Source organism: Orycteropus afer, unplaced genomic scaffold (assembly GCF_000298275.1).
Source record: "Orycteropus afer afer isolate SDZICR_OR568_19922 unplaced genomic scaffold, OryAfe1.0 scaffold00037, whole genome shotgun sequence".
In the NCBI taxonomy this organism is placed as follows: domain Eukaryota; kingdom Metazoa; phylum Chordata; class Mammalia; order Tubulidentata; family Orycteropodidae; genus Orycteropus; species Orycteropus afer.
Window position 1 is genome coordinate 5054242 of NW_006921624.1, and position 24303 is coordinate 5078544.

General features: G+C 48.8%; 1 protein-coding gene across 1 annotated transcript in view; it reads left to right on the forward strand.

Annotated features, from left to right (window-relative positions):
• The window catches only part of CDK5RAP2 (CDK5 regulatory subunit associated protein 2), a 233458-nt gene extending 217629 nt beyond the window's left edge, over positions 1-15829 (forward strand). Inside the window, exons 34-38 of the mRNA XM_042780378.1 lie at positions 1124-1389; positions 3887-4030; positions 10716-10842; positions 15348-15394; positions 15773-15829. Of these exons, the coding sequence (XP_042636312.1) occupies positions 1124-1389; positions 3887-4030; positions 10716-10842; positions 15348-15394; positions 15773-15829 (641 nt within the window). The remainder of the gene's footprint in view (positions 1-1123; positions 1390-3886; positions 4031-10715; positions 10843-15347; positions 15395-15772) is intronic.
• The last annotated feature ends 8474 nt before the right edge of the window (positions 15830-24303 follow it).

The window sequence follows — 24303 nt, forward strand, 5'->3', positions numbered from 1 at the left end:
CGAGTCAGCCCTGACTCATAGCGACCCCTCCTTGGGTTTCCAAGGCAGTATCACTACGGAAGTAGGATTGCCCAACCTTCCTTCCGAGGAGTGGCTGGTAGGTTTGAACGGCCAGCCTTCTGGTTAGCAAGTGCCTTAGCCGGTATAGCAGTAGGACTTCTTAAATTGAAGAGAATAGCTCCCTGCTCCCAACTCAAGATGGTGTTTGGCAGGGATTTGGGATTTCACATTCTCAGTGTGTAGCTGGGGTTATTGTGGTCTTCTCTTCTAAACCAGCTTGTAGGTGTTCCCCACTTCAGCAGCTCCATTGGTCCTGGTTGCCCTGGATCAAACTCTGACCACCTTAGTGTAGCTTTCGTGGCCCTCTACAATCCTGCCCCAGTGGGCCTCTCCAGCCTTACCCCTTGCCATCATGCGGCCACACAGGTGACTCCTGCAAATGGGCCTGCACGTCCCCTGACTTTGCTATGTGGCTTCCCCTTTTTCCAGACTACTTTTGGTCTCATCCTGTGCCACTGAAAATCCTGCTACTCACTCAAGGCCCATCACGAATGCAGCTCCTCTGTGAAATGCCTTTCCTGATATCCCCAGTCAGAATTGCTCATCCATACTTATGTTTTGATCCAGAGGTAAAAAGCAATGGGCTTTTACTCTGTTTCCTATAATTTGTCCGAACCGTCCAACCCAGTTCAACTCTTCTTCTAGGAAGCCTTTCCTGATCTTTCCCTCCCTGCATAGAAATTGGTTCTTTTTCTCCTCTGAGCACCGGCTCATCGTCATTGTGGGGGTGCTGTTGCATCTCCCACATGTTATCTGCATTCTGACTAGACCGTGGGCTACTGGAATGTGGCACTTGGCGTGATCCATTTGTGAATCAGGGTCTTCCACAGAGGGGTGCTCCATAAATGTTGGTTGAATTGAATTGAGCCTCTCCCATGAGATGAATCCTCCTTGTGGGGGGTAATATACAGACAGACAGAGCTCGAGGAGCCAGGCCCCTGCTTCTCTCTGAACTTGTGTCCAGTGAGATATTTGGGTCTGAGAGGTAGCTTCAGGATTGTAAGCTCCTTGAACACAGAGTGCTGCCCCAAATACATCTGCCATCTTGCCTTTCATTTTGCAGCTTCAGAGACTCTTCTGCTCTGTGGAAATGACATGAACTCTTTCTCCTGCGATAGTGACAGCTCAGCCACCAGTAGCCCGTGTGTGCTCCAGCTGGTCCCTGGCCACCAGCTGTGGGCCAGCAAGAATGGACACCATGTCTTGGGCCTGATTGAGGACTACAATGCCCTGCTCAAGCATATTGGCCAGGGCCAGAGGCTCCTTGCTGAAATGGACATTCAAATCCAGGAAGCTCCTAGCTCCACAATTCAAGAGCTGGGAACAAAGGTAACCCAACTGACAGAACTGGTGGGAGAGAGATTCTCACTGCGCGGAGAAGAGTGGAAGGAGGAAGTAGGGCGCAAGTAGCTCAAGTACCCTTGGCAAGGCCCTGAGAAGAAGGGCCAGGCAAAGTGGCTCATGGAAGCTCTGAGGTCAGGTCCAATCTAAGGGACCATTGGACTGTTTGTTGCTTGAGGGGGTAATTCGCTGAGGTTTGTACCCTGCACTGTGGTTTCTTCATCACAATCTGCTGCACGTGCAAATGACTGCCTCTGTCTGTTCTCTCTCTGTTCATCCACCTACCCATTCATCCTTTTACCCATCTGTCCATCAGTGTGTCCATCCATTCATCTATCCATGCCCACCTATCCATGCCCATCCAGGCCTGCACACTTAGGCACTAGGGCTGCTGTGCTGAACAAGGTAGGTTCGTGAGAAGGAAATGCTCACCTACCATTTGTAATGGGCTTGCCAATATGAGATGTCCTACGTGCACCTTGGGACTGATGCTGGCTCCCATCTCTTCATGCAGAGGAGCTTTGTCTATGATGTTTTATTTCATCCTCGGGACTGCTGTGCAGTAGGTGGTATCAGTTCTGTTTTACAGATGCCAAGGTGGAACAACTTGCGGTGGTCAGGATCTGAACTTAGTTTTCTGTGCCCTCTAAGACTCTCTCTTTCTATTTTATGACACTGTACCCTGAAGGAGAATGCTGGTTATCTCAGTCATCTGTGCAGACACCATCGCTGGTCCCTGGGTAGAGTCCAGACTCCAGTTTCTAGGTCTGGCTCCAGCCTGCATCCTTCCCATCCTCTTCTGCTTTCTTACGGTTTCCTTCCTGCTCTCCTCAGTCTGTTGGCCATACCTGCCACACACAGTCTGCTCCCAGCGCTACTTCCCCTTGTTTCCTCTGGCTTGGAATACTCCTCAGCTCCTTTTCCTTCCCTTTCTCCTTGACTTATCCTGCTGGAAGCCTTGTCATGTTAAAGTCACCTTTTACTGAGGACCCATGTGCCAGGCTCTTGACTTAACATTTCTTCCTTCACTTCCTCTGACTTCCTCTGAGGCTTGGTTCACATTTCCTTTTTCCCTTCAGACTGGACCTGATCTCTGAACTTCTCTGGGCCGTGGTTTCTACGGGTCCCCTTCTCAGGTCCTTACTGAAGCCTTACTGAGCCACCTGAATCCTGATTCTCATTTTGCCTTTATGTTTTATTTAGCTTTGCTGTATTGTGAAAAACAATTTTATATTCCACTAATACTCTCTAGAGGAGCAGGGATAGTGGCTGTTTTGCACAACAATGTATATTCACTAGTTAGCACAGGATCTGGCATGGAATATGTACTTGGTAAATATTTGTTGAATGACTTAATGAATATTAATAAGATTATTGTTGTTTCTGATTATAATCTGTATGTATGAAAACTGGAAACTGGGGAAAAGCATAAAAAAGAAAACATTTATAAATAAGCTACCAAGAGGTCAACACTTAAAATTTTGATCTACTTTCAGTTTAACAAGACTAATCCATAAATCATAATCTCATATTTTAACTTTCAGTTAACATCATATTGTAAACATTTTTCCTGACTCCATTATTTTTCTAGAATTGACTTTACTGGCTACAAATGGTATGGATATATTCTCATTTATTTACTCTTTCTCTTGTCTGTTGGACATTGAAGCTGTAATGAGCGGCCACGTACCGATACCTTCCGTCACATCTTAGTTCTTTAGGTTAAATCCCTAGAAGTGAAAACACTGACTCAAAGAGTATGAACGCGTTCGGGCCCCTGGTAACTGTTACTGTATTACTTTCCACAAAGATCATTTCCCGCTAGGAGTACCTGTTTCTCTGCACTCTTGCCTTCATCAAGTTATTTTTATTGATAATGATTTTTGCCACTTTATAGCTAAAAAGGATTATGTCCCTTTATTGTGCATTACTGTTATTACTTGTGAAGACAAATGGTCTTTTAATTTTTTTTTAACTTTCATATTCTCCCTTCTCTGAGTTATGTCCTTGGCTTTTTCACGGCCCTGTCCTCCCGTCGGTTTGAGTTTGCATCTGCCAGCAGAGGGTGAGAGACTTTGTAAGGCCCTAATACCATATTTTCATTAAGCATAGAGGTTTAAAGGGACTGATGTGTGTTTGTGGGGGGCATAGGTTGCTTCACTTGATGTTGGTGTTTGCCTTCCAGAGAGTCTCCATGGGCTGCTGAGCCGTACAAATGGGTCTATCAAGGACCCGCCCCTCGGTGTGGTAAATGTAGATGACACTGGTTGTTATCAATCACGGTTATTGATTAGACTGAAATTCTTTTATAATCTGTAACTCACCAGTCTTTGAGAACAATACCTCAGTGTCATCTGGCACCATGCTCTCACTGAGCCTGTGAAACAAGCCCTACAACCTGGAGGTTTGTGCTGTCCATTAAAGCTTAATTGTCCCTGATCTTTTTTAAGACTGCATGTGACAACCTTCTCATCCCCCTGTGTAGGGTCCACACACAGTGCATCTGAGCAGGTTTGTCACCAGTGTGAACACAGCCAAGCTGATCTTGGAAGAAGCCTTGAGGTTATTGAAGCTTCTTTGGAGAGTCTCGGTCCCCACAGATGGCCAGTGCACCCATCACTGTGAGCAGGTAGGTGACACATGGATTCAGAGGGTCACAGATGCCACCGGGGACCTTTGTCTTAGTCTCCTCCATCCTAGCCCAGGGCTTGGCCCTCAGCAGCTCTCAGTTTGGCGTATGTATCAGAGGAAGGGAAGGTGTCATGTTTGTTAAGAAGGACATGCTGGGCCCTGTGTTGGCTGCTTCTCCTGTGAACTTAGCTGAGCTCCCAGCATCCCTTGAGCTCAGCCTGTGCCCTGACCTGACTGAGCCCTGCCCCAAGCACGTCTTTATTGAGTTGAGTCCTATTGTAAGGAAACTGAGACTCAGTAGTTGAGGTACTTACTCAGGGTAACAGAGCTGGTTTGGAAGCCTAAGTATCTGAACCCAAAGTTTATTCTTTTATTTTAGAAGCTTTAAGTTCCAGTTTGTCTCTCATGGATTAGCTGATTCTTCTGTACTCAGAATCCCTTTCATTTTCGATGCCTTTCTCTGGACCTTCTGATTCCTCTTGCTAGCTTTCATCACCATATTTTAGTGGGCCTTGTTCAAAATCTGTTTTCACTACTTTGGAATGACGAGCTCCGAATCGGGAGTCAGATGGAGCAGACACTGGCCTGGAGTTCTGTCTGAGAGATACATGCAGGAGGACAAGGTGGGCACCTGCTCTGCCCCTCGGAAACCTCACTGGTGGAAGGAGCGTGTAGGTTAAGAAAGAATGAGAGCTCGTGGTGTGGGGCTCTGAGAGGTATTTCCCCTCTCATTTGTCTAACTTATAAATTCTTACCAAAGGCCAGCAGGGAGGCAGAGGGGAAGTTTGCATTCTGCGTCATTACCTCATTTAGTAAACCCCTTTCGACAGCTCTCAGATCTGTAAACGTGGCAGGGAGGAACCAGTGAGGCAGTCCTCTCTGCTCTGAAGGCTCTGATTATCCTGCCCTAAGCATTCCTTCTTGGGATCCTGGAATGGATACCCTAAGCACAGGGAAGCACAAACCCAGCCCTTACACGGGAAAATCACGTTCTGTCCACTTTTAGCTGGTGGGGCCGTCAGGTAAGAGATGGAGATGTGGGGAGGAAGGGTGAGGGTTCCCTGGGTTCCAGTCTTTTCGTTCTGGTAATGCACCACGATCTTTTCCCTCTTCTCCTTTCACCTAGCCCCTCGGATTGCCTGGTATGACTGTTCTCCCCCTCCCCCAGCCCTCGACCCCACTCCTGATTGGCTGGCTCCTTCTCATCTTTCACATCTCAGCCTGAATGTTGCTTCAAGGTCAGAAAGGGTTCCCTGATCTTTCAGTAACAGCATCCTGTTCTTATGCATCATGGCCTTATCACAGGTTATAATTATGTTTGTTTAAAGTCTGCCTCCCTGTGTTTTCCCTGAGAGGACCATGTCTCCTTTGTTCAGCATTATACACCCCGTGTCTAGCACAGTGCCTGGCCCATAGTCGGTGTTAAAAACATAGCTGTGAATAAATGAGTGAATAATCTCCTACCATACCCCAAATGAGCCTCTGTCCCATACTGTTTGTAAAGCATAACGTGTCTGAACTAGACGACTGACCTTGTGTACATACATTGTCTACTGGTTCTGTCCTCAGTGCACAGTAATGTCTGTAGGCTACATGGATGGGATGCAGTTCCGGTTTTCATCTTTAGAGTCCCATTCATCCCCACTGCTTACACTCTAGTCCAGGGACTGGTCAGCGCTCATGACAATTCGCCTGTTTTTTCTGAGGATTTCTCAGGTAATTGATTATGCTCACTTTAGCATCACAGAATTTTAGAGCCAAAAGAAGGACCTTTGAGATGCTTTGCAGTTGTTGCTGGTACACACAGGCCCCCTGTGTGGTGTTAAATTGCCTCCAGCCACTTCTCTGTCACTGCCTGTGTTTCATACGGTGCCTTTTGCTTGGTGTGAAATGTGTGTAAAGCAGATTTCTGTGTTTCCATCAGCAAGCCCAATGGTTTTTTAGTACCTGGCAGTTTCTCTGAATGTCATTAATTTGCCTTTTGCATTTAATGCACAATCGCCTTGCGGTCCGAGCAGCCATAGGCCTGTCCTGGACAGTGTGTATCATGTGCCTCAGTTTATCCAAGGAAGTTGTTGGAGGTGGGAGTACAAATAAATACATCTACTTGCTTGACATAATTTTAAAAAAATGGGAGGATGACTAGTAACAATATAGTTTATGTAGAGGAGTGGGAGAAAAGAGGATAGCAGGGATGGGGCGGGAGCCGGGTCTCTCTGAAGAGAGCTTGTTTTATAGATTCGACCTGGAAACCGTGTAAGTGCTCTATATTATAAGTAAAAATAAATCAAAATGGGAAAAAGTACAGTTTCTAAAAATTGACAGCAAGATGGAACGAACAAACCTTACTGTATAAATACTGGAGACATAACCATGCAAAAAGGATATATTTCAGTGACTCAGACACAGTAATTTGACTGTCCATCCCTAGTACAGTAATACCGTATGGGCAAAAGCAACTCCAAAGATAATGAAACTATTTTCAGCGATCATATTGTTAGTGGAAATATTGGAATCGACATTCTGAAACTTCTTATCATAGGATAAAACAATCGGTTATGTTAATTTCATTAGTAACTGAGATTTCACTGTAAGAGAAAAGAGGTACAAATATAAAATCAAAGATGTTGGTTAAGACCCTAAATTTGAATTCGAAATAACAGCATGACCACATGATTTGTTTTCTTTTACAGAAAATTTACGCTGTCTAGCCATTAAACATTTTTAGAACGAACGCCCAATCTAGTACGATAGCACCCCTAGCACCGAAACCGTGGTTTGTTTTTCCCATTGAAAGGAACTAGGACTCCTTGGAGAAAGAGCTTGATTCTAGGTCTGGTGCAGAAAATGTATAATGTGAGTTGGACCATCTTCTAATCCTAGTAAGAAAAGGGGGACGGGTTAGAGGGAGGGGAAAAAGAGGGAAGAGGCACCTGTGGATTCACCGTGGTTCTGAGAATCTGGAGGCTGGGCCGCAGCATAGCACTTCCTGAAAGTCTGTCAGAAATGCAGATTCTCGGGCTCCACCACAAACCTCGTGAGACAGAAACTCACTGACTGCTGCGGGGCCCCGCAGTCTGTTTCTATGAGCCTCAGGGTGGCTTTGAGAAGCATTGGATTACAAGAAATTTAGGAATACCTCAAGCAGATGTAAAGCGTTGAGCTTATTTGGATCCTGAATCAGACAAACCAATTGTTTGAAACAATAGAGTTGTGATGCAACCAGGGGAATGTGTCCACTGACTACCTATTTGGTGGTACTAAGAATAATACTTGAATAAGGAAGACCAAAGAAGTAATGAGTCTGAATTACGGTATTGGTGAAGAATATGGAATATACCATGGACCGCCAGAGGCGTGAACAAATCTGTCTTGGAAGAAGTACACCCAGAATGCTCCTTAGAAGCAAGCGCGGTGCTTGGTTCATGTTGTCAGAAGGGGTTAGTCCCTGGAGTCGGATATCAAGCTTGGTGAGGTAGAGTCAGCTAAGAAGGGGAACACACGTCAAGGAGATGGACTGACGCAGTGCTGCAGCGATGGGATCAAGTACGGTGAGGATTGTGAGGACAGCCAGGACTGGGCAGTGTTTCTTCTTTGGTAGACACGGTCACTATGAGGTGGAACCAACTGGATGACACCTAACAACAAAAGCAACAACAACAAGGGTTACTGTCTTTTTTTTTTTTGGTGATATTGTGGTTATGTTTTTCAAAATGAGTCTTTTTCTTCTGGAGATGAATACTGAAATATTTTATAGATTAAATAATATGATTAACTTCTAGGATTTTCTTCAGAATCCTCGGGGACACAGGTGGGCATGAATATATAGATGAGCCAAGGTTGACCATGACTTGATAATTGCTAAAGCTGGAGGGTAACCTGGGCACTTGCTACTTTTTCTCACTTTACTTTTGTAAATGTTTGAGGGTTTTCATTGTGAAAAAGAAAACAAGGGAGAAAAAAACCGCAGCTGTAGCAGTCAGACTGGAATTGAACGCTGATGAAGTTGGAGGCCTCCCAGGAGGGGCATGGCCCCCAGCCCGGCGCAGGGTGCTGTGGCTCTCAGTGAGATTTGTTTCGGTCAGTGCCCGTTGGGTGTCAGGCACTCTGCTATACACTTAGCATCTCGTTTCATCCCTCACAGTAACCTCAGAGGGTTAGGTATTACTCCTTTTCTTTTTTTGTTTTAGAAGTAGGAACTGAGGCTACAAGAGGTTAAGTAACTTTCCCCCACATTATACAGCTAGGAATCGACAGCTGGGCTCTGGAGGCCCTGCTGTTTTTACTATCATATATTCGTCCTGGAAAAATGAAGGTTTTAATGCAGTGAAACAGCAGATGCATAAATATTTAAAATTCCTCATGTTAAGTGCTGGGTAGAATAGGGACAGGGTGCTAGAGCGCAGATGAAAGTTAACCCACCAGCGGACAGACGGTCTCGCGGCACCTCCTCTGTGCCAGGCCCTGTGCACGGCGCTGCTGATCAAAAGCAGGGAATGATCTCTGCTCTGAAAGAGTTTGTCGTTCAGTCGGGGGAGCAAGCCAGTCAACAACCAGTTATAATCCGCTACGTGGGCAATGATGGGAGAAGCACTGGGCACCCTGGGGGTCCAGAGAACCAGTAGCTAACCTAGACTCTGGTGGGGAAGGGTCTCAAGGAAGGCTTCTTGGAAGAGGCGGCCCCTTAGCTGACTGTAGAAAGAGGAATACGGCTTAGCTAGGGAGTGTGGGGAATAATCACTTCGGAGCCCTCAGGCACCATCTTGCTGAGTCTGACTCTGCTGCAGTGTGGTAGATGGGTCAGGGGTTGTCACCCCTACTGTGCAGGTGTGGAACTGAGGCTGTCAGTGCAGACATTTTGTCCTAGAACGTGTGGTCTTTGGAGCCATGACTAGTGTAATTAGGATCTGTTTTGAAAGAACAGTTGAAATCCTTGTACCTGACACGACTGGTTAGTCTTAAAAGTAGGTTAAAGGAGGGAATCAAAAAACGATGCATACCTTAAACATTTTAGTTTCGCTTAAAACCGATAAACGTACATTCATTTGCCATTCTTTTGATGTAGGTCCGGGGCCTTTTCTTTGACTGTGAGTCTCCTGACTGGAGTTCACATCTTCTTTCTTTCATAAACTGCATCCATAATGTATGTCTGTCACTTCCAATTTCTGGTTCTTTAAGATGAAGAGAAAACTTAGACACTTGCAATGCTGTTTGAGTAGAAGAGCTCCTCTGGCCTCTGCTCCTCCCACATCTTTTATCGTCGACTCTCCCACACCTCCTTTGCCAGAAATGTGTTTTTTCGTGACTTGCCTTTACATTGTCTTTCTGAAGCATATGTCAGTTTTCATATACTCAGTTCTCTCTTTTCATACACTTAGTTCATGGCTTTACTTAATATTTGATTAAATTATGTAATTTAATTACAGATACAACTGCCATAAACAAGTTTGGGAACCACCTAAAGGGACTGTTGGTAAACTGACAGCCCACCATCTCACCTCTTAGGAGAAGTATTTCAGTGCAGCAGAGAGTGACCTGTGCTGGGGCATCAGTCGGCATGTTTCACGGGGGCGGGGTTGTCCTTCCCCTGTGAGCTGGTTCTGTGGAGACTGGTGGGGAGAGTCCCTGCAGTGTGTGCGTGCCATCTCAGAACTGTACAGCTCCACTGCCACCCACACTCTCCTTGCCTCTGAAAATTCCATGCAGGTCCCCCAGTGCATCATACCCACTGCCATCGAGGGGATTCCAACTCATAGCGACTCCCATCGGGTTTCCAAGGCAGTTAAAAGTAGATTGCCCCATCTGCCTGCCACAGAGTGGCTGGTGGGTTTGAACTGCCAGCCTTCTGCTTAGCAGTCAGATGCCTTAGGCACTGTGCCACCAGAGCTCTTTAGTGCAGCATATTCTCCTAATAATGCTTTTGTCATCTCTTTTTCAAATTTGAACATTAAAGCTTGTTTTAAACTAGCATTACAGTTTTTATAAAATAGCAAGCAATTCAGATAATTTTTGAAAAATGAAAAGGATAGTATCCCAGCTCACATCTCCTGGAGGTAATCATTGTTGACATTTTCAGGACCTCTCCATGTCATCACACTTTTCTGGACAGCTTGATAGGCACGTCCCTGACTAGAGGCAGGTATCTTGAGGTTCATGAAGCAGGAGTACCTGGCGTACAGGCCATGTTGTGTGGGGCTCTTTTCACCCGCGGTCTTCCTTCCATGTCAGCAAATACACAGCTCTCCATCATCCTTTTTAATAGCTATAAAATGACTCTGTTGTTTGTAAGCAGTGTCACTTATTTATCTAGGCCCTTCCTGAAACAACTCAGTTTCTTTTTTGCTACCACAAACCTCCTTGTGCACAGGCGTCTTCTTGTGCTCGTGCTGTTTATTATTCTTGGATAAATGCCAGAGTGTAGAATTGTGGGGTCAGACTGTAAGCAGGGTGCCACTGGCTGGACCCTAACAGTTTTCAGTTCCCTGGCAGTCCCGGGAGTCCTTTTGCCATACCCCCACCACCACGGGATTTTGTCCGCTCAGGCCAGTCTGATCAAAGAAAATGGCATCTAGTTTTTATTCAAATGTCTTTATTAGTGAGTTTCAGCATCTTTATATATATTTTTATAATTCCTAGGTGATAAGGTATTTTATATTCATTTTTTGAATTCCTTTTCTTTTTAGGTTGGAGACATGAAGGCAGAGATCACCAAATTACAAAAAAAATTGTTTGAACAAGACAAGACGTTGCAAAACACCACCAAGCTCTTACAGCTGAGCAAGCACCAGGAGAAAGTGATCTTTGACCAGTGTGAGTGAGGGTGGGCTGGAGGGCGACCACCTTGTCCGATCACCTCTGGTCCCATTAGCAATTATGCCCACACCGTCTGTCATCTTCCTCCCATTTGTGGGTTTTTTTTTCATACTTATCCTTTCTGAATGGCACAGACAAATGTATTCATTTAACAGACCTAGGTGGAGGGGCCACTTGGTGCCAGGGGGTGTTACCTTTCTCAGGAGACAGGTGCCTGGGCCGTGCAGTGATAGGAAAGGGTGTGAGGTCATGGGAGCATGACAGGGAAGTAAGGTAGGCATCACTGTGTCGGGAAGGTGGGCCTCTTGGATGAGGTGACAGCTGAGCTGAGTATGAAAGGAGGAGTGTTCCACAGAAGGACAGTGTTCATCTGGGCAGAGGGAGCAGCATGGACAGAGGCCGAGAGGCAAGGAAGAAGGTTTTGTATGTGAGGAGCTAAAGCAGGTCATGTTGGTGGAGTAAAAGCTGCAGGTGGTACGTTGAGGTGGGAGGGGCTGGGGGACCAGGGACTGCATCGTGAAAGGCCTCCTGTGGCAGGTGTGCCGGGGGAGGGCTGCATTTAGAGCAGAGGATGGTCCTGCCTCATCTGTGGGTGAAAAAGGCTCACTGGGGGCCACCCCACTAGGAGGCTGATTCATTATTTCAGTAAGAAGGTGGCCTCAGCCGGGACATTGGGGTCAAGAGGAAGGAATGGGTTTGAGAACTGGTTGTCAAGACAGATACAGAGACTTGGATTTACAGAGGTTAACTCGCCCTGGTAAGGTCAGCCCCAGCTCTGCTCTGGATGCTTCAGAGACGGTTTGGAGCAGGTCCGTTGCCCTGCTTTCAGCCCTCAGCCCTCAGTCATTGGGCGTGTAGAGCAGCAGGCAGTAGTCGGGTTTATGTTAGTGCCTTTTGTCAGCACGGCCCAGGCCAAGCCTCACAGTTGTCCATGTGTCAGTTTCCCTGTCTTAGGAGAACTGCCAACTGTAGCACTTCCCCTCCGGAGTGCAAGCCTGCCCAACGCTGCTCTCTTATCAAAGTCAAACGTTTCTGGGGCATTTCTGAGAAGTACAGAGCATACATTATTGTCAAGTAGGAGTTCTCCTTAGCCACCCTCTTGGGAACCTGCTGAAAATGGACTCTGTGAGACTGGCAGAGTTTGAATTGCAGAAGAGAACTCAGTTCCTGCCCCATGACCCCAGGCCAGGCTCTGAGGACAGAGGTGAGTGAGACAGTTCCTGCCAGCACAGAGCTTCAGCTTAATGGGAAATGATTTGCCAAGTCAATTCCAGGCAGCCTAAGAGGTGGTTTAGGGCACTGGGCTGATTGGGTCTTGAAGGGTAAGTAGGAGTTAGTCAGTTGGTGCAGGAGGCAGGGGGAACAGGATCCTGGCAGAGGGCACACTCGCAGAGGTGACAGAGAGCTGAGTGTTCAGGGATGTGCTCACAGATAACGTGAGGGGGATAAGGAGGGACCAGGTCACAAGGGGCTCTGTGGACCAGACTCAGGAGTGAGCAACAGGGAGTGACATGGTCCACTGGCGTGTTAGAAGGTTCCCGTGGCTGAACATGGAGGCCTGGGACTCTGGGGAAAGTTTTTCAGGCCTGCAGCAGGCTTCCAGGTGCAGTGATGAGGCTGGCGGGGCTGGGCCAGGCCAGGAGGGGGGTGGGGCGTGGTTTAGAGAGACAGTGAGAAGGTAGACCTGGCAGAGTGGTAGGTGTCTGAGGGGTCTGACAGGCCTAGGGGTTCATGACACTTGTAGAGAAGGACATACTGGGGACTGGAGGGCTTGGGGAAAGATAGTGCCAGACTTGGATGTGTCTGAAGTAGTGATAGAATATTCCAGCTTGACTGTTGGAGCAACCAGGGGGATGATGGGAAGTGAGGCTTCTGTGCAGTCATGACTTTATAAAAATCACCTCAGTTGCCTCATCTGTGAAATATGGTTGATAATGGTACTAACCTCTGATACGTTTAGCACAGTGCCTGCGACAAAGAGATGCTCAACGAATGTTAGCTTTCTGCCTCTTTCCATTATGTCACACTAGATCCTGTGTATGGGGGTGCAAACCATTAGTAGAAAAACAACACACATCTCATAGCATTTCCCATCCATGTAAACGGCTGTCACCTGTCTCTGCATCTATGAGGCACTGGATGGAGCAGGCTTGGCTTGGGGGTGAGGGGCTTGCCCCAGGTCACATAGCCGGTGGCTGGCCCGGCCCTGTCACCTCCTCTCCTGTGCCAGGCCAGTCTCACAGGTCCATTTCTGGCTCTAAAGAGACTAAGTGAAAGTGCATAGTGTTCCCTCCTCCCCCATCCCTGCAAGGTGACATAGAAGAGCCAGGGCCAAGGGCTGGTCCCTGTATGGGACAAGCTGAATACCATGTCTCCTTCTAGGGTCTACAGGGGAAGGTAAGGAAAGGGCATCATGACCTTGACCTGGAGCCACGGGCTTTACTCCAAAATGAGGACTAAAGCCTATGCCGTAGGGCTGCAGGGACTCCGTGAGGTCCCAGTTCTAAGTGACTTGTCACCAGGGGGACACCACTCGGAGAGTGTCCTCTTTGCCAGCACTCTGCTGAGGTAGAAAGAACCCTGGGTTTGGTGGTAAAGACCTGGTTGGGCCTGTATGTGCAGTGGGGCAAGTCTTGATTTGGGACAAGTTCTCCACTTCTCTGTCCCTCATCAGTGGGAATTTCTTTGCTTTGGAACTTGGGCAGTGCTGTTTGGTGTAAGGTCCATCTATCTAATTCACAGGTTGCGTTTCTCATTTCCTAACTTAGACCCCATGTTCCTTAGCTCTTCTACTTGAGTTTTGTTTTTTAGGTATATTGAATGTGTCTCAAAATTGTTTTTAGCCTCCACATTTGTGTTGTTTTTCTGGGTCAACCGCAAAGACAGCTATGGTCTTTTGCCCCAGAATAAAGCATACATCTGTATACACCTATAGGCTTGTACATAGTTTCCAGGGACTTAGGAGCCCCCAAAGCATATTCACAAGGAGCTCTGGTGACTCGGTGGTTAACGCATTTGGCTGCCAATGGAAAGATTGGCGGTTCCAAACCACCTGCCGTTCAGTGGAGGAAAGATGAAGCAATAGGCTTCTGTAAAAGATTCACAACATTGGAATCCCTATAGGGCAGTTCTACTCTGTCCCCTAGGGTCACTGTGAGTCAGAGCTGACTCGATGGTAGTGGGTAGGTAAAGCCTACCTCCAGCCCTTGGTTAAGAAGCTCTGCCCTGGAGCAGGCAGTGAGGGTGCAGGGAGCACAGAGAAGCAGCGGCGGCCTCTGCAGTTCATTTGTCCAGTTACAGACAAAGCCCAAACCTCCCGTCGCTCTCCCCGGTGCCACAGATTGCAAACAGACTTTGTTACCTCCAGACAGAAATTTTTGTGAGGCAAGAAATAAATATTTTCTCAAGGCTGCCACATGGCACCTATTCTGAAGAAGCCACTGGGGAGTTGGTGGAATTGGGCTGAGTGTGTTGGAGGCTGGGTCAGTTTCAGCCTTCGGCACTGTTGGCCAAAGGCCCGGTTCCGGAGGCCTTGTGTCTATCCCTATGTGGGGAGTGAGCTGGATTCTTGGGCCCCACCCAGCCCTGCTTAGAACAGATCCCTGACCAGCCTCAGAAATCTGTTTGGTGGTGGCATTCCGGCTACTGTTGGAGTTTGTGTTGGGGAAAAAAAAAAAAAGACTGAGGGACGAAATGACCTTCCTTTGCAGTTGCTCTCCTGAAAGACTGGGCATGCCTGTCTCTCCCCTTGAATTCTGATTTGCTGAGGACCTGCCCAGCATACAGCTCAGAGGGCCCAGGTGGGCAGGGACCTCTGAAATTACCCCATCCATTCCCTCCCATCCAGGTGGAAGGTGAGTTGCCCAGGGAAACCACGTTGGGCTTTTATACCAGTTAAAGGGCAGACTAAGGAGAAGGAAAAAAAAAAAAAAAAAGCCCACAATTCCTTCCCCCAGGCCACAAGGAGCCTGCTCGAAGAATTGATGTAAAATCGTACTCTACGAACTGCTCTCCACTCTTGACTTAGGCCTTCAGTGATGTGTTTGCTTGGAACAGGGCACACCCCCTTCACAGAAGGCGTAGGACTGATATTGGTCAGGTGCTAGTTGGGCATAAGCTTCCACCCTGTCCTCCACCTTCATCCTCCCAGGCCCCGTGAAATACCCTAGACGTGCCTGGGGTCCAGGGAGCCGTGTGAAGCCTCGGTTTTGTCTTCTACAGCATGGGGTCGTGCACTCTACCTTCTGTAGTGCCGTGAGGTTGTGCCTAGCCGTGGCCTTGAAGAGCTGTATCTGTCCCGCTTTTTCTTCTTGAGATGGAGTATGTGGTCCTGGGGCATGTGACGGCACAGGGGAGCCTTCATACTTCTCTTTGTCTGAGTGCATTGCGGTTGCCACACGTCTGTACCCTTTGGGGCTGAGGCCTCCTCCCTGAACTTGCCTCTTTTGCGCTCTTCCTGGACACATGTGTTTTAATCATCTCATTCTCCATTCTCTCCACAGTGGTTGTAACCCACAAAATCCTTCGGAAAGCCAGAGGAAACCTGGAGGTAGTGCCTCTTTCTCTTTCTTGGAAGCCATTTGGAGATTGGGAGGGTCGCAGGGCTGAAAGGACTTCTGACAAATTAAGTGGAAGGTGAAACCTGTCCATCTCTCAATTGTGCGTGAGAAATTTCCTCTTATCATCAGTGATGGGTCTATGTTTTGATTGTTCATGCTCCTTTTATAAGTAAGATACACAGTGAACAGTGCCTGGCACTTAGTAGGCTTTTGATAAATGATTTCTTGAATGGATGAATACAAAATGACCTCATTGAAAGCAGCTTAAGGATAATAATCTTGCCTTTACCTGTCAGAGTTTTACTCCAGAAGCCCTCCATTGGACCTAAAATTCTCCTTTTTTTTTTCTTTCTTCTCCCTTTCGCCAGCTCCGGCCTGGGGGTGCCCATCCAGGAACGTCCAGTCCTAGCAGACCAGGCTCCTGAGGAGAACTGCAGCCAATAAAGCTAATGGTTCTCCCACTGAGCCCTCTCGCCTTGTTTGTTACACATTGTGGTTCCTGTTTATTGTGGGAAAAAGGGCCGCCTGGACAAAGAAAATCTATTTTTCTCATAATGTTTTCTGTCGTGAAGTCAGTTTAAGGGTGGTTGTAAAGCACGGTTTCTGAAAGGCTTTGAGCTTTCCGGGGCTTTGTGTTTTGGAGCTTGAGCAGGTCCCTGAGTCCAGGGCGCTGTTGCTGGTCGGTGTGCAGGCGGCCTGTTTGCCCTGGACTTGCTTGGTGCTTGGCCAGCTTGGCCGGCTCTGCGCTTAGAAGATTCTGATTCATTTCTAATGGTTCGTTCCATTTCAACTTGGTTCTGTGGTTGTTTTCTGGGGACCTTCAGAGCCCAGGTCCCAAACTCCCACATGGGACTGACCAGGCTCTCGGGAGCCCCTTACCCTCAGACAGTGCTCTGAGCCCTCGCTGCCAAGCCCGGTCAGGACCCCCGAGGGGAGTGACTCTCCGTGCTGCATGGCCAGTAGCCCAGTGCCTGCGGCAGACATGTGCTCAGCATCTCTCAGTCCCGTTGCCTGGCAGCCCTCTGAGGTGGTGCCTTGCTCAGTTCAGGAAAGAGCACAGTGAGGCCAGAGCTGGACTTGGCATTTGTCGTTGCCCTGGTGGTGATAGCGATGTGGCCACTCAGCTGTTCCCATTGCTCCCCGTGGCTTTGCTTGGTACAGCCCTGCCGTTGACCTTTGTGTTTGCGTATCCTTCCCCTTTGCTCAGAGCTAAGCCTTGTTTGCGGATGAAGAAAACGAGGCTCAAGACTGGTTCCCATGAGAAACAATGACAGAAATGGGACTCCATGGCCATGCCTTGACCTGACCCAGTGCTGCCTCACTGCCCTGCCCCCGGCACACAGATGTCTCATAGCAGGCAGCAGCTGGCCAGACGGGCTCCATGCAGCCCTCAGAGTCCACAGTCAGGAGCGTTTTGAATCCAGGCTCAGCCTCGCTCTCTAATCCCACTCCTCCAGCCATCATTCTTGGGGGACATCATGGTCTGTTTGGATGACCCCTCAGTTTGCCTTCTCTCTGAAATAGTTTATTCTGACATGTCACCCTCTGACCGTGACCTCCTCTGGCTCCCTTGTCCCCGTCTCTTTTCCAATCCCTTGGAAGTTCTGGCCTCTAGGTCCCTTGACCTTTTTCTCTGCCCATCAGTTTCTTTCTCGTCTTCATTTCCTTTCTCATCAAGTTTCTCTTAAGTCTTGTTTCCCTCGCCCAAACCCCTCCACTCTGCACCAGTTAAGGTGTTCAGAAAAATCATACACCTGACCAGGATGCTCTCCTGCCCCAAACACTTAGTGGCTTCCCCTTCCTCTCACATACAAGTCCAGACTCCTGACAGGTTTACAGGGACCCTGAGTCTGGCCCCTGGCAGCCCCTCCGGCCCCCTCTCACCTCCTCGCGCTCCGTGCTCCGGGCAGACTGATGCTCTTCACTGGAGGGCCACACTCGCCTTCCAGCCCTGGCTGTGATGCCCCCTTTCTCACATGCCCCTCTGACTCTGGTTAGCTTTCCGTGTTCTTTCAGAAATCCTCTCCTGACCCCTGATATGGATGAAGTGCCCTTCCTCCCTGCTCCCATACCCCCATGCTCTTGGTTTGTGAGTAGTCCTCCTCCACTCAGCTAAACTCCCGGAGAGCAGAGTCTTGTGTTCACTTTACCTCTTGCCCTTGGCCCAGGCCTTGCACGTGGGTGGTGCTTGGTAAACAGAGCTGAGGAACCAGACCAGGCCCTGCCTTCAAGTCTTTCCATGGTTGTGACAACTCTACTGTTCAGTCCAGTGTGGTTTACAAGCACCTTCACCACAGTGCCTCTCTGGAGCCCGCCAATGCCCAGGTGGGACTGTAGGGGTGAAGATGTCCCCTGTATTCGTGGCAGCCTGAGTGACTTGTCTAAGCACCCCCCCCCCCTTGGATTTGACAAACAAATTTATTTTCCTACAGTTTAGGAGGCTAGAAGTATGAGTTCAGAGTGCCGGCTCTCAGGGAAGACTGACTGACTGACTGACTGACTCTCTGTCTCTCTCTCTCTCTGTCTCTCTCTCTCGTTCTTAGGAGGATCCCAGCATGGGCACCCTTCATCTAAGGCTTTGCATAGTAGAGCCAGGCGTTGATCCCTCTTTTCCTAGGGTGATTTGAGGTGAGCTTGTGTTTGGGTCAGCTGCAGGCCTAGAGAGTGGAGGGTCAGAAGCCCCGGCTCAGAGTCAAGGGAGCAGCCCCTCATCCTAGTTACCCCACTTCTCTGCCTCTATTTCCCCCGTCTGCTTAGTGAGGGTCTGGGGCATGTGGTCAGTCAGGAGGACCCTCAGCGTGGGATCCTGTCGTCAGTGCTCTCCTTGTGAGAACTGTTTGCATGGATGCACCTCATTTTATACCTGCTGTTCTGTGAAGATTCACATGTAAGCATAAGGTAATTTGTAGGTTCCCTTTTCAAGAAGGGAGTTCCTCAATGGAAGCTCAGGTCTCTGTAGGAAATGGTTCAGCACTGTATTGTGGGTGGAGCAGGAGGCCAGGGTTCTCATCCCAAATCTCGTGCCACTGTTGGCAGTCTCTACATCTGTCAAATGGGAATTACCTTTCTGCCAGGCCCAATGAGAGAGTTCTCAGGAGACTCAAAATTTGGAAGTAGCTGAACATTAAGACCCTTTCCAAAATTAATGAATGTTCTTCAGTTTCTCTCAGCAGCTGTTCTCGAGCAGGTCTTTGAAGTTCCCATGGCTGATGTGCACGTGTGTGTGTGTGTGTGTGTGTGTGTGTGTGTAGGCTGTCTGACATAGTTTAAAGCTCAGGTTTGGGAGTCAGACCTGGATGCTAGCCCACACCTTTCCTTAATAAACCTCCGTGGACAGGGACCAATTCTGTCTCCTTCTTTTGTGGTGTAGTGGGTAAGGCATTTGGCTGCTATCCAGAAGGTTGGTGGTTCAAATTCACCAGCATTCACAGGAACAAGATGGGGAAGTCTACTTCCCTAAAGGTTTACAGCCTTGGAAACCTAGTGGGGGTTGCCATGAGTCAGAATTGACTCGATGGTGGTGGGTTTTCTCCCCCCCTTTGCAATAGTGAGGCTATTACATGGGAATAGTCCCACATGGGAATGGACTTGGTCATTGGCAAGGGCCTGAGTGGAAGGGTTTTGAGGGGCTGTCTACTTCTGGTCCTGGTGTATCCCAGGACTTTCTGCTCTTAACCCCATGTGTGCCTGGGAGCAGGGCCTGAGCAGCAGGGAGCTCCGGGGCCCCTGTTGGCTCCTTACTGCAGTTCGTCCACAGCTATCAGGATCACGGGAATCCCCAAAGCAGAGTGTGCTTTTATCCCCCATTTTAGAGTTGTGTAGAAACAGTCCCAACCTGGGACTCTCTCTGAAGGCCCTTCCTATGCTCAGAGGTGGGGGAGCAGCCGGTTTGTTTGGGCTCCTGGATGAGGGCCAAGAACAAACTGTAAATAAGGACAATTTGGACCTCAAGAAAAGCTCCATTGTCCCTGGTGAGTTAATTTTACCAGCAGCTGAATTCTGGAGACTCTGAAGCAGTCAGTAATCAGAAAATGCGTCAATTTCCCGTTGGTGAAATTAATCACCACATGTGCCTGAGGAGTAGCACCTGAGAGAAACAGCTGCAGAAGCTAAATGTATAGAGAGAGAGGAGGAGGCACACGGCCTCCTGCTTGCCCAGAGCCGCTGGGGCACCACGTTGGGAGTGGGCTTTGGTCTGCCTCCCAGAGGAGTCCCACTGGCCCTCTTCTCTGTTTGAGCACTAATGGCAAAATCATGGTCCCTCTAGGCCAGCATCCCCACTGTGTATCAACAACCCACAGCACCCCACGTGTTTTACAAATGAGAAAACCAAAGAGTGGGGAGTGACATGAGTGCTACTGGAGACATGATGTGAACCTGAGTCTGTCAGAGTCTGCTCTCTGAACCTCGAGTTTCCTCTCTTCCCAGAGGACTGTCTTTTCCAAATACTGCAGCCCTTTCTTGCATTACACACCAAAGTATTCTCACCCTGCCCTTTTCTACAAAACGTCCCTGGGTGAGCAGGGCAGGCACTCAGAGACCCACAATTGAATTCCTCGCCACGGCAGCTGGAGAACTGCCTGTGAATGGCCCATGGACAGAGAAAGACGGATCTTGTTAATAAGTTCTCAGCATTGTGGAGGCAGAGAAATGCCTGTGGGAGCCTGGCCCTGCCAAATTGCCTCTTCAATCTTGGCCATATTTTAAGTCTAACTCAAAAATTCAATTATCAAAATTAGTCATCCCGTCTCCTGAGCAGCCCAGGACTCTCTCAGGGGCCAGAGGTGTTTGCCTCTTGACGCAGGTGGGAGCTACACATCACACGCTCCTGGGAGACCCAGCATCTTGCCCTGGCTCTCGGGCGGGCAAGAACCTAGCCTCAGTTTCCTCCTCTGTAAAACTGTGAGATGTGGGAAGATGAAGGTAGATGATGGGCTGTGCGGCCGCTGGGGCTGGCTTGTGCGTTCATCTCCGTGAAGGTTCTGCCTAAGGCCGGCTGCAAATACTAGAATGACCTTTGACGTGTCCTCCTCCCTCACCTTGCACATGCCATCATGATCATGGCCACTTTATCTTCCCAAGGTCATCCACCTTGTTCATCTCCACCACTGCCTTGGTCTAAGCAACCATTGTTCTTCTCCTGGACCACTTACTGCTACAGTTTCCCAGTTGGCCTCCTCACATCCCCTCCTAACCCCTCCCTGCAGTACAGCCAGAGCAGCTAGAAAGAAAAAAAGTTGAGTGTATTATCCCTCTGGCTTCACACTGTGAATGCTTCCCATTGCACTTAGTGTGGCCCTTAATGTATTGAGACCTGCTCATTCCTTCAGTCTCCCACACACAACTCCATACTGCAGGCATACTGACCTTTCCTTCCTTTCGGGCCTCAGGGCCTTTGCACATGTTGCTCCCTGCCTAACATACTTCTCTGACTTACTTTGCTCATTGACTCCTATGCATGCCTCAGAGCCCACTCTCAAAAGTCACTTCCTCAGAGAAGCTTTCCTGACACCTGCATTTCCCAGATTAGATCAGGAGTCCCTGTTATATGTAACCTGTCACAGTGTGGTGATTCTCCTGCACTGGCATTTGGTCACTGTTGTGACTTCAGATTGTATGTGTGAGTATGAATTATTTTTTCTTTTGTTATGCTTCTCTCCCTCACTCACTGAAGCTCTGCGTGGGCACAGACCCAGTGTAGACCACACTAACCCAGACCCTGGCATAGGGCCAGCAGATACACTCAGCAGACATCCCCCGAGGTGCTTCCTTTTCAAAGAACTCAGACGGGCAGGGAGAACAAACAAGTGATACTGCTAGTAAGGAAGACATTGAGGGGTTCCTGCTAGCCAACCGCACACGATCCTGAAAAGAGCCCTGTGGGAAGACAGTGCCGCTGCCCTGTTTTTCAAGAGACACAGTGGGGCACAGAATGGCCTTACCAAGACCTCACAGCCAGCAAGCCAGGAGCTGGGTTCAGACTAAGGCACGCAGGCTGCATGAGAGCACAGTTCAGCATGGTGAGTGAAGATGGGTGGGCGTGGGCTGCAGTGGGATCCATCCTGCTCGAGTGTCTTGTTTCTTCTTAAAGTCAGCCCAAAAGGTTCCTGCAAGTGCCCAGCTCTGGCCCTGACTCGGCAAATCTTGGCCACTCTCTGGGCCTCTTCTTCTGTTGGAGCTGCCTCTAGCTCACCTGTTTAGGCCTTTTTGTCCCCACAGTTTTCTAGGTCCCTTCCAGGCCCTGCCCTCTGAGGCTTGTCCATTTTGACCTCTTCCTTGGGGACGCCACTGCCCCTGCCTGACCCCAGAGGGCAGCACTGTGCTAGTGAGCCCCTCTTTGGTCACAATGTTAATAAAATGACACAGTGGTTACCAACCACCTTCCCACATGTTTCTCTCTCAAATGCCGTAATCACATCCTTGTTAGCAGGCATTCGCACGAGAGCTTAATTACATGTTTTCAGATTTTTAAAAATCCTGTTTGTATTAATGCCACTTCCCCTCAAACAGAACAACGTGCGGTCCCAGCTCATTTGTGGCACTGGATGGCCTGTGATGGAAGACATGGGGAAGGGAGAGAGCAGGGCCGCCTGGCTGGCTCCCCACTCCACCCACCTCCTGCTGAAATGCTTGTGGAGTGCGGGTGGTGGACATGGGCAGCCAGGTTACAAGTCTCCTTGGTGGTGGAAGCCCAGCTGGAATGTGTGTGTCTTAGTTCCCTAGCACTTCTGCAACCAACTACCAGAAATTGGGGGGCTTTACAAAACAGAAATTGAAGGCAGTTAAATTTAAAGCACGGTTTGGGTGGCCAGAAGTTCAAATCCAGACATTGGCTCTAGGGGAGCGATCTTCCTTGTTGGTAGCCCTGGGTGTTCCTTGGTGTCCCTTGGCACTCGGAGATGTGTCTTCTTGAGCCGTCTTCCTCCTGTGTGTGTGTGTGTGTGTGTGTGTCTATTCTAAGGAGCCCTGGTGGTGCCTAAGGCATCTGACTGCGAATCAGAAGGTTGGCGGTTCAAACCCATTACCCCCTCTGCTGAAGGAAGACCAAACAATCTATTTTGATGAAGATTTACCAGCTTGGAAACCCAGTGGGGGTCGCTGTGAGTTGGAATTGACTCAGTGGCAGTGGGTTTGGCTTCGTTTCTTTGTGTGTCTATTCTGCTCTTTTTGTAAGATACCATGTAGAAGACATTGGGTTCAGAAGCTACCTTACTCTGTCATGTCCTCATTAACATAACAAAACCCCTATTCCCAATGTCACACTCACAGGTACAGGCGTTAGGACTTCAACATAACTTTTTGGAGGACACAGTTCAATCCTTAACTTTGCATTTGTGTATGTGTGTGTGTAGTGGGGTGTTTTGGTCCTCTAGTGCTGTTCTACCAAATACCACAGATGGATGGTTTCAACAAACAGGAGGCTAGAAGTTCAAGTTCAGAGTGCCAGCTCTAGGGGCTGAGTGAAAGCCCCTTCACCTTGGGCCTCAGTTCTGCCTCTTGCTCCTGGCCCACTGAAGCTAGAGGCTTCTTTTTTATTTTAATTTTTTAAATTAAATTTTGTATTGTGATTTGGGTGAAAGTTTACAGAGCAAATTCATTTTCCATACAGTAGTTCATACACATTTTGTTTCATGACGCTGACTGTAATGCCCCACAGTGTAGCAGCTCTCTTCCCACTTCCTCCCTGCAGTTAACTTCTTCTGGAGGCTTCTCTTAACTCAGACAGCTGCTAGCTTCTGAGGATGACAGACCCAAGATCCACAAGTAAAATAGCACAGTCCCAAAATCATCAAGCAACATGGCAGGCCACTAATTCAAGTCATTAACAGTCCCAAGATTGGTAGACAATATGACAGGCCATTGGGACGAAGACTTGGCCAGATGCAGGATCTAGATGTGCTAAGCTTGACACCTTCTTCACAGCTGCTGCTTCTATAATGGAAGCAGACCACATCTTTAAGGCAGCTACTCAGATGCTCACAATAGACTCCACCATGGAGTTGATTACAAGTCATGGGGAATAACTACATCCAGCTGCCCAGCCACTCAAAACCAGGCCCGGCCAAGTTGACACACAACCTTAACTACTACATGGGGCTAGTGGGAGGTGTGGTGGGTGCAGATATTCAACATGGGAAGGGATTGAAGATACTCAAGTTTTATCGAATGCAGCATTTTCTGAGCACCAGCCCTCACCCAGAGCTGTGAGACAGGCATGTGCCCCACATCACTCACAGCCTAGGAAGGGGAGAAGCAAGTGCACAATGAACTTGTTACCTCAAGGTAAGTGATAATCGCAGTGAAGGGGGAGGCCAAGGCCTGCAGGTGCCCAGACAAGAGGCTCCAAACGTGGTCTTAGAGGTGAGCAGGTGCCCCGAGGTGACAGTAGGGTGAGTGGTGAAGGATGACTAGGAATTTGTGAGCTAGAGAAGTTGGGGAGGAAGGACATGCTGGGTCGAGGAAACAGCAGGACAAAGGCTTCAGAATGGTGCCACCGGCTTGGCTGGAGCTTAGAATCCAGTCAGGGAGGAATAGGAGACGGGGCTGGAGAGGTTGGCAGGGGCTTTGGGTACCAGGATGAGTGAGGTGGACTTTACCTGGAGGGAGCAGGGAGCCACGAAAGGGTGTGAAGCAGTCCTGTTGCCTCCTTGGCATCCAGCCCCTCCCTGTCTGACCTTGGCCTTTAACTACTGTCTCTCCAGCCTTGTCATTTGTGGGCTTCTCTGCTCCCACAAGAGGAAGCAGTCTTGCCAGGGTCCTCTCTGATCCCTGAAGACACTTCTTTCTTTTGCAGCCTAGGGTTTACGTGTGTGTCTCCTGTTCTGAAGTGCCTGGCTCCCACGCAGCCTTAAAGACACTAGGCATCAGCTTCTGAGCTCCCTCCACTAAGGATCAGTTT